The sequence below is a fragment of the Felis catus genome, chromosome B4, assembly GCF_018350175.1.
Source record: "Felis catus isolate Fca126 chromosome B4, F.catus_Fca126_mat1.0, whole genome shotgun sequence".
Classification (NCBI taxonomy): Eukaryota; Metazoa; Chordata; class Mammalia; order Carnivora; family Felidae; genus Felis; species Felis catus.
The window spans coordinates 25,775,933-25,790,000 of NC_058374.1; the positions used below are offsets into that span (position 1 = coordinate 25,775,933).

At 38.9% G+C, this 14,068-nt stretch overlaps 1 protein-coding gene across 4 annotated transcripts in view; it reads right to left on the reverse strand.

Moving 5' to 3' along the window:
• Positions 1-2,512: 2,512 nt before the first annotated feature.
• The window catches only part of MKX (mohawk homeobox), a 67,774-nt gene continuing 56,218 nt past the window's right edge, over positions 2,513-14,068 (reverse strand). For all 4 annotated transcript variants that reach the window (XM_045061060.1, XM_019834132.3, XM_006933336.5 and 1 more), the window contains 2 exons: positions 5,158-5,191; positions 2,513-5,052 (listed from right to left, as the gene is read on the reverse strand). In XM_045061060.1, coding sequence (XP_044916995.1) covers positions 4,866-5,052; positions 5,158-5,191 — 221 coding nt within the window. In that variant the 3' untranslated portion in view covers positions 2,513-4,865. The remainder of the gene's footprint in view (positions 5,053-5,157; positions 5,192-14,068) is intronic.

A 14,068-nucleotide genomic window follows, 5' to 3' on the forward strand; every position in this document is an offset into this window, starting at 1 on the left:
TTTCTTGCAGTATGTTGGTTTATATTTGGGGCAAGCTCCTTATCTCAGTGTGAAATAGCACTTTGAATAGCACTAGTTTATAATAACTAAAAAATGGAAATAACCCAAAAGTCCACCCAGGAGGTATTTGCTAAGCAAATTATATTAGATACAAAATAAAATTCTACACATTCACTTAAAATAATGAACTCTACACACACACACACACACACACACACACACACACACGATGGAATGGAAAAAAATATTGCAGAACAATATGAATATAGTAAGAAGTGCAAGATGAAAAAGTACAAGTTTGTGTATGCATTGAGTTTCCGAAAATACACACAAGACATTGTTAACCATGGTTATCTTTGGGGTGTGGGATTGGGGTCATGGGGAGATAGGGTATGGAGTTTTTTATCTTACGCCCTTCTACACTGCTTACATGTTTCTACAACTAGCATAAGTTACATTTGTACTTTTTCAAAACATGATTTCAAATCTTAAATTTTATTTAAAAGTTGTGAATATAAGTCAGAATGAGACTCACTGCAGATCAAATTTCCAGAAACTGGCTTTGGGCTGCAGTTTGTTTCAGAAGACTTACTGAGGCAATCTTTGCATGAATTTCCACGGAGTCATCTGTGTAAAGATGTAAAAAGCACATCAGCTTGTTTGTCCAAACTCAGAAATTGGTTTTTCTCACCTTAAAAAAAAAGAGTTTATTATGGGCAATGCATACACTTCTCAAACCAAATTTTTAGTCCGTTTCTAAGATGTGTCTGAATAGTCAGGATTCTGTCCCCGCAGTGTGACAATCGCTCACCTTATTCGGACCATAATTGTTATAAAGAAGTATAGGATCAGGAGACTGTTCAAGAAGGCCCAAAGATGGCAGACCACAGTATGACTTGGACAAAATCTGGGGGTCCTACATGTTTCATGGACGCCACAGTTTATATTGCCAAAACTTACGGGATATTAGGCCTTTCTGAGTCATCTGGAACACATTAATAATCATTACCAGTTGTACAGTACATGCAGTTTGCAAAGTGCTTTTATATCCACTGTCTTAATCCTCACAACAGATCTTTGGAGTAGGTAAATTTCATAGATCAAATTTTATAGATGCAAACACTGGGTATACAAGGCTTATTGCTTATTCCCCAAAGTCACTAAGCAGCGAAGAGGCAAAGCCAGGTTATGCCAGTCCAAGTTCTTACCACCACCCCACACTGCTTTCCAAGGCATGGCCGACCTAAGCTGCCCCAGACAGAAGAGTCTGGGAGGCTTGCTTATTCTCTGTGTTTATTTGCATGATGTTATGCTGTTGAGCTGGAGGAGTTTAAAAGCAGACCATGGCTGTTGCCACTGTTTGTTAAACACTGCTACTTGGAGCAAGCAGAGAACACAGACCGCAGCTTGAGTTCTTAGTCATCTTGAAGAAGATCAGGCAGGATGAATACAGGGAAAAGCAATTCTAGTTGATATGGATGAAGGAAGCTCTCGCACATGCTGTTTTCTATTGGTATGTCTGTTCTTTCCTACCTTTGTTCTACTTTGTGCTTTTCTCCATGAAGTTCAAAGTAATGATAATAAAACGATCTTTCTTGAAGGTGTTCCCAACTCTGATCCCAACTGTTCGTACTTCAAATGTTTATTTATATTTTTCAGGGAAAGAGTGCATGTACATGTTGGGGGAGGGGCAGAGGAAGAAGGAGAGACAGAGAGTCCCAAGAAGGCTCCATGTTCTCAGCACAGAGCCTCATGTGGGGCTTGATCTCACGAACCATGAGATCATGACCTGAGCCGAAGCCAAGAGTGGGATGCTTAGCCGATTGAATCACCCAGGAACCCCAACTATTATTACCTCACAGCAGTCTTTCGTGTCAGATAGCTTTCCTTTCCCAAGGCTCTTCATTAAACTATCCTTTTCTCATATTCCATGTGTATTTCTACTTGCACTCAAACCTTATATAGAGGAATTATAATTATATGATAACACTTTCCATTTATTAAGCACCTTTTAATACCAGGCACTGTGGTAGGCACTTTATATATCCTATATGATGATCTCTAAACCTTGTATCAAATCAAGGTATGACTCATTCTTCTCACTTTGCAGATGAAGAAACCCAAGCCCAGAAGTGACTGAATCTGGATCTTATAGTAGTGAGTGGGAAGAGCTGAGATTCAAACATAGATCTGTCTAGCTTCAAAGTCAAGATTGTCTCCAGTACATACATAGCACGTGGTAATAATGCTTATTGTCATAGCTACTGAAAGAAGGTATTTAGTGAAAATGTTCATTTTGAAGTTATGTATTTTAACAGCATCATACTCTCTTTTCCTCGGCTCTTAAAAGGTGGGTTGGTGGTCTAAGGTGATGAAAGTCAAACCTAATACAAATGCAGTACTCCCATATCATATCCCTTACCAACCTAAAGAGAGTTACAACATATAATAGACCCTTCTGTTCTTTCTCCACCTGGTCAACTCTCAAAGGAAAACAAAATTCATATGATCATTGAGGTCTAGAAATTAACTTTTATTTTCAATCTGTCAAGAACTCCTGGCAGTTATTAATTTTATTAAAATGATTACATATGGCAAAACAAAGAATAGAGGTAATTCTATTTCTCTACAACATAAATTATGAGTTAGATTCTTAGCTGCTGGCTCAGCATTGTTCAGGATTCTTTTAAAGGATTTGGGAGGGGAGACTTTAATTTCCAGAAAATGTTAAAGCAGCAAGAGAAAAAATAAATTAAAAGTAATTGCAAATGGAGATATTGCCAAGGATGTCCTAATTATAAAATCTTCTTGATGTGTTTATAGGCCAGATTCCAAGCTTTGGTATTAAAAAAAAAATCATGTGAAAGCTCTCCTATATTGGCTTGTCATCCATATTTTACATCATAGAGCAAATCTGCTGATGCTTTTTAAAAAGATGGCAAAAGTGAATTATGACTAATTCAAACAAAAAACAACCAGCATCCATTCATCTAACTGAAATATGTCAAAACAAAATCAATTTTATTAAAATATTTAATACCAGAATAACTTATAATAGTATGAAAAAGAGTGAAGTACTTGTCCTTAGTTGTCTCTGACATGATCACATTTTGACAAGTTAATTTATAGATTCCAAAGTTTTTATCATGGATCCGTAACTACTTAAGGATGTAAACCAAAAGAACTCATACTTCATCCGATCATACAGTCATAACTTAACATATCTTGCTTTGCACTTACTGTTACTGCAAACAGCAATTTAGAAAACAAAGTAAAAATATATATATACAAAATATTTTTATATCAAATTATCTTCATTACACTAAATAAACCCAATCCCCAAATGCTATGTTACATGAAAAAGTGTCCTACAATTTATATCAAGAATGATATTGTCCATGTATCAACTAGAGCAGCCTTTGGTTTTAAAAGCGTTTTGCAAAATAAGGAAAAATATCACCACACGGCTGCACTATGGGCTCTCATTCACACTCACAAAAATGCTTTCCAGTTAAAAAAAAATTACAAAATAGATTACATACCCAGAAAAAACATCCCACCATAAAAGAGTCAAATCCTTTTTTACTTCTCTGTAGCACATATACTCTGTTATATTTGGCATCTCTGGTGTTTATTCAAGTTTCAAGTCTCCCCAAGCTGATTAGAATATTATTGTTTGATTGAAACCTATATTCTTCTTTCTTGATATTGATTATTCTCACTCAGTGATAGTCTAATTTAGAAACAAAATGTTCTTTCTTTTAATGCATGATTTCACTTAATTTTTACTTAAATGTCCTACTTGGCAAATTCAAAGACTGTCAATGTTTTGTTTTCCATATGTTTTAAATTTAAAAATCAATTTTATGTCTGTGTAAGTATATTCACATAGAGATACATTTCTTTCATTGTCTTGTTCTCGTTGCAATATAAATTGTCCATCAGCAATTATAATTTGAAATGAACCAAATAAAAGGTTTTCAGCCATTCCATATGAAAAAGTTTCCATCACAAAAAGCACTGACCTCTAATGCAAACAGGATTATGTGTTAAAACTAAACTACAGGTTTAGTTCTGCACGGGAAAATTCTGAGTAACTTACGTAATAAAATTTTAAAACACTTATGCAAAACTTAAGAAAGAGAAAATCCAAATTACTTCTAAAGGGCATTGTGGTGTTTCCCAGCAGTGCTTGGAAAAAGTTTTCCAGATCACAATGGATTCACTGGGATTCTTCTTAAATAAACATATTATGTGATTGCCGCTCCTTTCATTTTGGACCTTTGTAGTGTGTCAGATAGGCAGGCAAGATACATGCATGAAATTCTCACTGTCACTCTGAAAAGCATGCTGAACAATTTTTAAATACTGCAGCAGTTTTTTGTTTTTTAAAGGAACATCTCATTTGGGCTGTGTAGATTTCCAAGTTCTAACGTGTGAATTACTGAAAACCTTTTGAGGGCTTTCAGCAGTTCTGGTTTCTGTCCTGAAATGGTTAGGCCCATCTGGAAGGACACACACGGACTAACAAGCATTGTGGCGTTGTCATTTGAGGCACAGCAGCTCTGCTGTGCCCACGTTGTTGCTTATTTTGGGGGGAAGCAAGGCACTTACTGTAATGGCAATGCAGACACTTTATGCATAGTTTGAGTAACATAAAATAAGTTACTACTTTTGATTAAAGTGAGGTTTTTATAATTTATATGTCTCTTATAGAAGCAACTAAATGATATATTTAGGATAATTAAAAACAAGAAGAGATTTGAAAGGGAGTCATTTTCACTTTTGCTTCGGCTCTTAAGATGAGGGTTGATGGGAAAACACTGACACGAAGAGCAGCCGTAGGTCTGAAAAGGGACAAACCCTTAAAATGGCTGAACCAGTGGCACTTTGACCGTCTTCACTTCTGCTATATGTGATGACTTCTGGATGATGCAGCTGGTTGTTCCCTGCAGTGTGTCTTTGCCCTGTGCAAGATTGGTTAAGGCCATCGCTGCATTAATCTCCTTCCAGTATGTATCGTCCTTGCTTGGTCCCTTCCTATTGGCTGCACTGGATTTAAGCAAAAAAGAAAGAAAATGATCAAACTCATTGCAGCATACACAGAAAATGCCATCAGCGAAACGCATAAATGGCAAATAAAAACATATTTCTCACCTGTCACCCTTATTGGATCCATTTTCCAGAGCGTCTGTAAAGACAAGCAAAAATTCAATTACTTTTCTTTTTTTCTTTCTTTTTTAACCTTAGGAGCTGCATCAATAATTTACCGGCATAGAGATTCATCAGGAAATCTGGTTGAAGTTAATTTTTTTTACAAAGATAAAGCAGTTTAAATTAAGATACAAAAGAAATCTCTTTGCAAAGAAGCAAGATGAGAACAGGTAATAAAGAATTAAAAATAGCTTTCATAAGTAAACAAAAATCTGATGTTAATGTATGCTGAAAAATTGGGCCTTTTCGTGAGGAGGAAGACAGCACAGGGACAGGAACACTAGCTCTTCCTGGGCCAGGTTCTGGTCTCACTCCCTCACTCACCTGCTGTCTACCTTTGGATAGACTATGATGCCCCCACGGTCTGGGATGCAGTTTACTCAACTATAAAATAAGGGAGTTCCTAGAAGATCTTTAGAGTGCCTCTGTGATTTCATGGGACTCAAACCTTCATCTCAGAAAAAGGACTGGCAAATAGTTCCCTCTGACTAGCTAGCCAGAGTGACAGATTCAACAGTGGCAGCAGCGCTGGACTTCTGGCATGTTAGAGTAAGCAGACATCAGTCTTCAAGCTGCAAAGGAAACCCTCTTACTGTAGGAAATGAGCATTAGGGTGTGAGCTTTGCTTATGCACTCTCTCTATTGGTGTAGATTCCCTCCCTCTCTCAGGCACTAATGTCTACCAATGCAAACATCGTTATCAAGAAGGACGAAATGGCCTCTTGATCTTGATTAAATCTCCCTACATAGCTCTCAGGCTAAAAGACTATGGTATTGCGAACACAAAAAATAGACATGCTGGAGGGAAAGATGTTCAGAAGGTAAAGAGGGTCCGCTAGCATGGCATGGGAAGTGGGGACAAAAGAGTAGAATTGAAACTCCCCATCAGCCTATGAGTCTCCAAAACTAGGTTAAGTCACCACCACCACCATCATCATCAACAACAATAGCTACAGAATGAGGCACTTTGCCCCACACAGGAAACATGAAAAACACAATGTGTGCTCAAGGCCTTCTTCTGTTTCTGTGGCCTTTGGAAAGCTGTCTTTTGCTGCCTGCAGTCCTCTCCCTTTGTTTTACCTCCCCCAGCTCAAAAGGTATTTTTTTTTTTTTCTCTGCAATGCTCAAGGCTAGTTGGGCCAGACAGCATAATTTCCAGATTTGGGCTCTAAGAGAGTCATGGGACTTGAGAATAAGAGCATCAACATAATCATAATACAGTGTGACCAGGATAAAATTCTCCAAGGAAGATACGGTCAAGAGAAAATGATTAAATGTCCATGGAGATGAGGCAGCTGAACTCCTATGTCCTTTAGGAAGCAAAAAGAATTGGGAAAGCCTGTGAGTGCATCCTGAGTCAGGCCTCAGGTCGCTGTGAGCTCTTTTGCATAACCCTTGCTAGAGACCCAGGAAGTTAAAAAAGAAAGAAGGCAAGTAAACAAAACAAAAACATAAATGACAAGGTTGTTATGAAGAATAAATGAGATGTTATGTGTCTGGCCCCAAACAGAACAACAAACATTAGTCTCTTTCTTTGATCTTTCACTTATCCTTTGGGGAAATAGCTGGGTCTGTGAGCAGATGGATGGTCACCATCTGGATCTTCTGGTCCCTACTAGGTTGCCCTGGATGGTTAGCTATATTTCTGCTGCTTTTGATATTTTGAATTATAAAATTACTTATGTAATTGGAGGCAAAGAATGACAAGTTTTAATTCATGGAACTCCAATAATCTTAGTTTACAGGTCACTTTCTATGTGCTAGGCACTATTCTAAACACTTTGTGTCTTAGCTTATTTAGTATTAGTGACTTTCTATGTGCACAGTATGTCTCTGTTATGTCCACTAAGTCATTCTTTGTTTCATACTATTATCTGTAAATCTTTACTCAGGAATGACAGAGACAAGGCACTACTAAAACAGAGAACAAGTCAAGGCCTTTGTTTAGGAGGAGGGAAGCCAGCAACATTGGATATTTTACAGAGGAAAAAAAAAGATCTAGGCCTTTGCTCAATTTTGCCCACAAATTGCAACAATTCTGTTGCCAAAGTGAAGCAATAGGTTATGGAGATATTTATTCAATGGAAAGACTTGGCAAAAGCAGAATAAGTTCCATGAAGCTTAAATAACATTAGGGAAATAACAAAACATAATTTAGAAAAGACCATGTAACTGATGCTCTGGCTTACAAACAAAGCAGTCTCACAGATTCAAAGGGGACCAGAGTCAGATTCCCTACCTGAATGGTCAACCCGAGAGTGATTGCTGCATAGATGACAAGAAGGAAGCCTGGGGCTATCAAATATGTAATGGGTTACAGAACCCAGAAATGCCCTAAATGAGTGGAGGAGCCTGCACGTGAAAGGGGAACATGTAATTCACTGTTAAGGTCCATAGAGAGCTTGCATTTAAGACGAAGAGTGAACTTGTATGTCCTGCAGCCCCATTTATGGCTGGATAGTGCTGGCGCTCCCTGGGGCTGCCTCCCTGAACTCATTCCACTGAGAAACAAGTTTACTACAGCCAACTGTGAAATTATAAAACTCTGCTTACTCTTGGGGTGTATGTGTTTTACAGTTTGGTGCCTATGAAAATACCTTTGAAGTGTAAAACATAGATTCCAATGCCTGTTTGGGTATTCTTAATTAGTTTCACAAATTTCAACAATATGCTCGCCTGTATTCAAAAGAACGCATCCTGTATTTTATTTCTCAGGCAGATGGGTATGTTTAATGTCATTAGGTATGGATTTAGGTTTTTCCCCATCAACACTAGAAAAGTCTTCATTAAAAAGTAATGAACAGAAGAAAACATTTTGCTTCTCTATCAATAGCAATGCTAAAACAGTGTGTAACAAAACTCAATGTCAAACATTTCAAACCAACAAGGAAGAGGTGACCACTACTTTTTTTTTTTTTTTTTTTTTTTTGGTGGGGGAGGAGTCTCTGTGTCCAGGGTGCTTTTGGTTTAAACATAAATTGGTATTAGGAGGACATGCTTTTCCTGTTGGTGTTATTGGTGAGTTGCCTGCTGTCACTAGGATATTATGCGTCCCAGAGCCACCTCCTTCAGAGCTGGGTGTTCTAGTTCCCAGAAGAACCAGCAACAGGAAGATAGCAAACAGGGGTCCTTTTACTCTGAAACATTTGTGCTTTTGTAGGAAAGCAAAGGACAATCAAGATCTGGTAGTTTGGGGAGACTGTTTTTCTATTCCTCATGTGGAGATGAAATCTGGGGAGATACCCCAGCTATTTTAGAGAACTGATATCATTTGAGGGGAACTCAGAAAATTTACAATCCACTCGTTATATTCAATAACTGTATTGAACGTGAAGATGTTTTTTTCTTATGCTGGCTCTCATCTGATTCAAGTATTTTGTGTCTTTTCAGCCAATAGTTAAGAGCAGTGGGTCTACTGACCCATCACCAGGGCTCAGGGGGCTCATGCCACTTCTGTTACTACAGACAGGTGGTCTCACAGGCTCGCCTCCAGAAGTGGCATCGAGGAACAATCTGACAGGAGAAGGAAGGATTCTGTAATGCTGCTGAAAAGAGAGAAATCTGAAGTCTGAGCCAGAGCAGACGTTTCACTGCTGTTAATTAACATGCACAGACTTAGGGTCTGACTGCCCCACATTCAGCTCAGCTGTATCTCTCACTCTGCAAGTAGCTTGGCTCAGCCTCTCCAAAGTCTGGGCTAAAACGCCTTTTTAGATTGTAAGGTTCCAAAAATCAGCTACGCTGTCAATTACCATAAAAGCAACTGGTTGGCAGGAACAACTTATTGAACCAGCCAAAAGAGCGTGTTTTAAGACCAAAAAAGAAAAGGAAAGAAAAAAAAAGAGGTGCGTAGTTAGGAAAATCTTGGATGCCGTAAAACCCAAACCATGTTAAAACTTAAAGTGGGGCTATCCTCAGTTTGGACATGTGTTTCCTTATAAAGTTACGTAGAGAAACAATTATATTGAAAACCACTTCTATTGCAATTCGAGATGTGTAAGCACCGAGCTCTGTGGGCAAAGTGTCCACTCAATTTTGATAAGTGCAATTTAGAAACGTATTAGTTCTGATATATATTCCTGAAGTAAAGAGTTATAGTCATAAAAAGAGACAAAAATATGGCCAAATCTGTTTCTCTGAGATTTTTTTTCCAAATGTAATCAATAAGCCCTAAAGTTAGGAATGTTTCAAAAATTCTGCAAATGTGAAGTAGTAACTCACACCACTGAAATGTAAATAAAGAATATAAGGCTTAAAAAAATAAATAATCTAAAAATCATGCTTTATGTATTTCCCTAACTTAAAATGGAGACAGTCAGAGCTCCAGATGCTTGACAACTGTGTTTTTTCACACTGTGTCCGTTTTGGGGCTATTACTGAGAACAGCAGGTGTGGACAGCCAGGGTTTGATGTGTTTCTGATCTTGGACGTCCTGAGAGCCCCCAGGACGCCAGATCAGTTTCTGGAGTGATTTACATACTTGGAACAACTGAAGTAAAGAACGCAACCCTGGCGAACTGGGCAGACGGAAGACCTCTCTGAAGATTACAAACTACCGATGGCTCAAAATCTGCAGGACCTTACACCAAATGCACGGCGCGATCCTCGGGGCTCCCTGCTCCCACTTTCCATGGTCTCTCTACTTCCCCCACATACTACTCGATCCAGGCAGGGCCACACACACACCTACAGATTGGTTCCACTGTGACTCTATGCTTCTTTGCTTTTAAAATTAGCATTGATGGGGAGCCTGGGTGGCTCGGTCGGTTGAGCATCGGACTTCAGCTCAGGTCATGATCTCGCAGTTGGTGAGTCCCAGCCCCGCGTCGGGCTCTGTGCTGTCACCTGGGAGCCTGGAGCCTGCTTCGGATTCTGTGTGTGTCTCTCTCTCTGCCCCTCCCTTGCTTACACACTCTCTCTCTCAAAAATAAAACATTAAAAATTTTTTTAAATTAGCATATGCTGTTTTTCTCTAATAAGAAAGGAACACAGGTTCACTGCAGAAAATCTGGGGAAAAATATACAAGAGAGAAAAAAAGAAAATTTAGGGATAATGAATATAATATTTGTATATATGGCTTTCCAAGCAAGTTTATATACGTTTTTAAAAATGGGGTCATTTCGTACATGTTTGCTTTTTTTCACTGAACTTCTACTTTTGTCTTACACTTTGTTAATAAATAAGGTAATAATCTGCCATTTGGCTTTCCCTGATGTGGCAATGGTTTTTGTCTGTGAAATAGAAACAGATTGAAAGAATTCAAAATCCAGCTTCATCCAGTTTAAACTTGAATATTGACAGACCCCGATGTTACATGAAGGGGTTATCTTTAAAATAAAGTAAACAATTACTAACATTGACTGAATGCTTATTCAGATGCCAGGCACTATGCCAGGAGCTCTAAACCGTTATCTGCTGAAATGCTTACAATAACTTTGTGGAAGAACATCATGGCCCTTATTTACAAATGACACTGTAGCTTAGAGGGGTCCAGAAACTTACAAAGGACTGTTTGGCTGTGGGGGTGGTGAGTCTCAGCTCTACATCAGTTGACTCTGAAAGTCATGTTTTTTTTTTTTTTAACTCTTGCATTCAATTATTTGAGTGCTCTCTGTTGATAAAGCCACCTTCAAAGACCACGGCAAGGTTTAATGCACTGTTTACATGGAAAGCCTGTGGAATGACAACCTATTAAAAATCTATTGGAGTGCCTGGGTGGCTCAGTCGGTTAGACGTCTGACTCTTGACTTCAGCTCAGGTCATGATCTCATGGTCTGTGAACTCGAGCCCCACATTGGGCCCTGTGCTGGCAGTGTGGAGCCTGCTTGGGATTCTCTCTCTCCCTTTCTCTCTGTCCCTCTCCCACTTATTCTCTCTCTCTCTCTCTCTCTCTCTCTCTCTCTCTCTCTCTCAAAATAAGTAAAAATAAGCTTTAAAAAATCTATTAAGCACATTTTCTGTTCTTTTTGTTAGTATTTTAGACTACAGAGGTGCAAAAAGAGACTTTTTTCTGCCTATAATGTCATCTGTAATGTAAAAAAAATCTGCCCAAATCACAGAGTAGGGACTCTAAGCTCTCTTGAGCTCTTCCCCATGCTTTAATTAGAGTGACATTTTAATAGATGTGATAGCCTTATAACCACTCTTCTCTTGCCCAGAGTGAATTACTGCTAAATAACTCCTAGACAGCTGTGGCTGCATCACTTTTGGAGGAAATTTCTGTGGTTAGCCATTCTTTGGGGGTAGTTGGATCTTCTGAATGAGTAATGATAAATCATTCTAAGTGATGTCTGCCCCAATAGGAAGGAAAAAAAAACACCCAACAACCTGTAACACTTATCTTTTGATGACTGAACTGCTTCTTCCAGTTCTACCACAACCAAAAGTGAGTTCTACTTGAACACTTCAGCATGACAGGACAAGATTGTAACTGAACTTGGGGAGGTACCACGGACATTGCTCATTGAGTTTTGAGAGCCTTGAGGTGGGGGAGTTTTGAAAGCTTTCTGAATAGTGAGAATTATAAAATGAAACCCACCCCATCTTCATGGGTAGAGTTAGTATTTTTTTCCCCCTTTTGCAATATGCTAGCTAAATTATTTATCCTGAGGCCTTAAAGAATGAGTGGCTTCCAAAATCATTCCAGAGTTTGAAGAAAAACCTTTTCCAAAAATTAAGCCAGTGTTTCCTCCAGCCATGACTTCTACCATCTGGCCCAAGATTCTTTTCCTTCCTGCTACCTCTCATGCGGGCTGGCCCCTCACTATGGCTAATGATGCCCAGATGTCCTGGATCCACAGGATCCCCACCTTCAGCTGCCTCTCTGTCAATGCATCATCTCCTCTAACTCCTGCCAGGAAATAAAAATTGGAGACCACACCCCTCTCTTCTGAACCAATCACGAAGAGCTCCCTGGTCAGGGTGTAGGTAAGTTGATATCTCAAAGCTTTCAGGATAAGATTATATTTCCATTAACAACAACAGAACATCTTTATTGTTTCCGTAGTACCCATGTCTGCGTGTAAACCTGTAAAAGTGTTGCTTGGCTCCTTATTGGTCAGGGAGTAGTAGCCTTGAGGGCGTTCCTTAGCTCCCTTTCTTACTGTGAAACAGGTATTCTGACCTCATTAGTCTAGGCTGGAGGACTAAAGGTGTAGGAAGTGGGATTTGTAACTTGAACGTAACTTTTCAATAAGCAGAATACCACCCAGTTATAATGTCTCAACTTCACTTTTAATCTTTTTCACTAAATATATTAAATATCCTTGATGCTAAGTTATTCTGCATATTCCTATCTGCTAAGATTGCTCCTCTGTGATCTCAAAGACTCCACCTTCCCAAAGTCTAAAACATTCAGTCTGAAACTTCACTTTGAAGATTAGAATGCAGTCTATGGGGAGGAAATTGTTGGTGAATGACCAGAAAGGGGGTCTGGAAATGTTAAATATTCTCATTTCTATTCTTAGCTCATCGCTATTAACTACGAGGGTGGTCTGGTGTGAGGCATGGAGGCAGCTCAGGGCAGTGGTTGGAGCCCAGACCCTGGAACTAGAAGCAGGAGTTGGATCCCTGCTCTAACACTTACTATCTGTGTGACAGCTGGCCAGCTCCTTGACTTCTCTGTGCTTCAACTTTGTCACCTATACAATGGGGCTAATAGTACTAGACTCATAAGCTTCTTATGAGGACCATATGAGTGAACACTTTCTGAAAGAGAAGGGAACCTGAGTATATATACCAAGCATTATATAAACCCTTGTAAAATAATAATAATAAAAAAATTAACCTCCTTTCTCACTTTTTTACATCTAAGATATGGGGTTGAATGTAGTCACTAGGAAAATTAGTATGGTTCAGAGATTTAATAAGAAAACCATTATGTAGGGGCTCCTGGGTGGCTCACTTGGTTGAGTGTCTGACTCTTGATATTGGCTGAGGTCATTATCTCACGGTTCATGGGATCAAGCCCCATGTCATGCTCTTTGCTGACAGCATGCAGCCTGCTTGGGATTTTTTTTCTCCCTCTCTTTCTCTGCCCCTATACCCCACCCCACCCACCCCCACCCCCTGTACACATGCTATCTCTCTCAAAATAAATAAATTAATTAAAAAAAAAAAGAAAACCATTATGGAAGAACAAAATACTTTAACTCTGGGCAAAGCCCATAGCTCAGATGCATGGATTAAGTGTGCAGAATCTATCATCTTCAAGGACAAAATAGCTTTTCTGATGTAGTTTTGTGCCAAACTAACACAACATGCCAAGATAAAGAATCCTGGAGCCACAAGAAAGAATAGCCACAAACTTTAAGTGTCTAATGGATTCTGTTACTTCATTTTCTCAAGGGGAATACTGGAGATGTTACCCAAAATGTTTCATCCATGAAAGCTAGGTTTCCAGCCAAAGTCTCAGAAAGTGACTTCCTAACGATGCATGAATAACTTCTGTGTGTGCCTGTGTGTTGCAAGGAGCATTAATTGTTTATAAAATCACTCCTTTTACATGCAAGTTGGGCTACTAGTTCTGAAAACTGAATGGGCTTACCAATTCTTAGCTAAATCTTAATTTTGGTCCAAAGTTGATATCGATACTCATTCTCTAAATTCTACAATAGCACAAGAACTCTTTCTTCCGAGATCAATTTTATAGCTGCCACACCGTAGTTCTAGAAGGTTGACTTGTTTAATGAATATATAACTGCATAGTATTAGGTTATGAAGTATTAATGTGTGTTTCTTCGGCAAAAAGAAATGGAAAATATGCATTTGTAATAATCTAGAAACTGGCTGGAGAGTGTGGCTCCATCTATGTATTTTTAAGCTCTTCAGTATCTCTGAAAAACCATCAGAAAG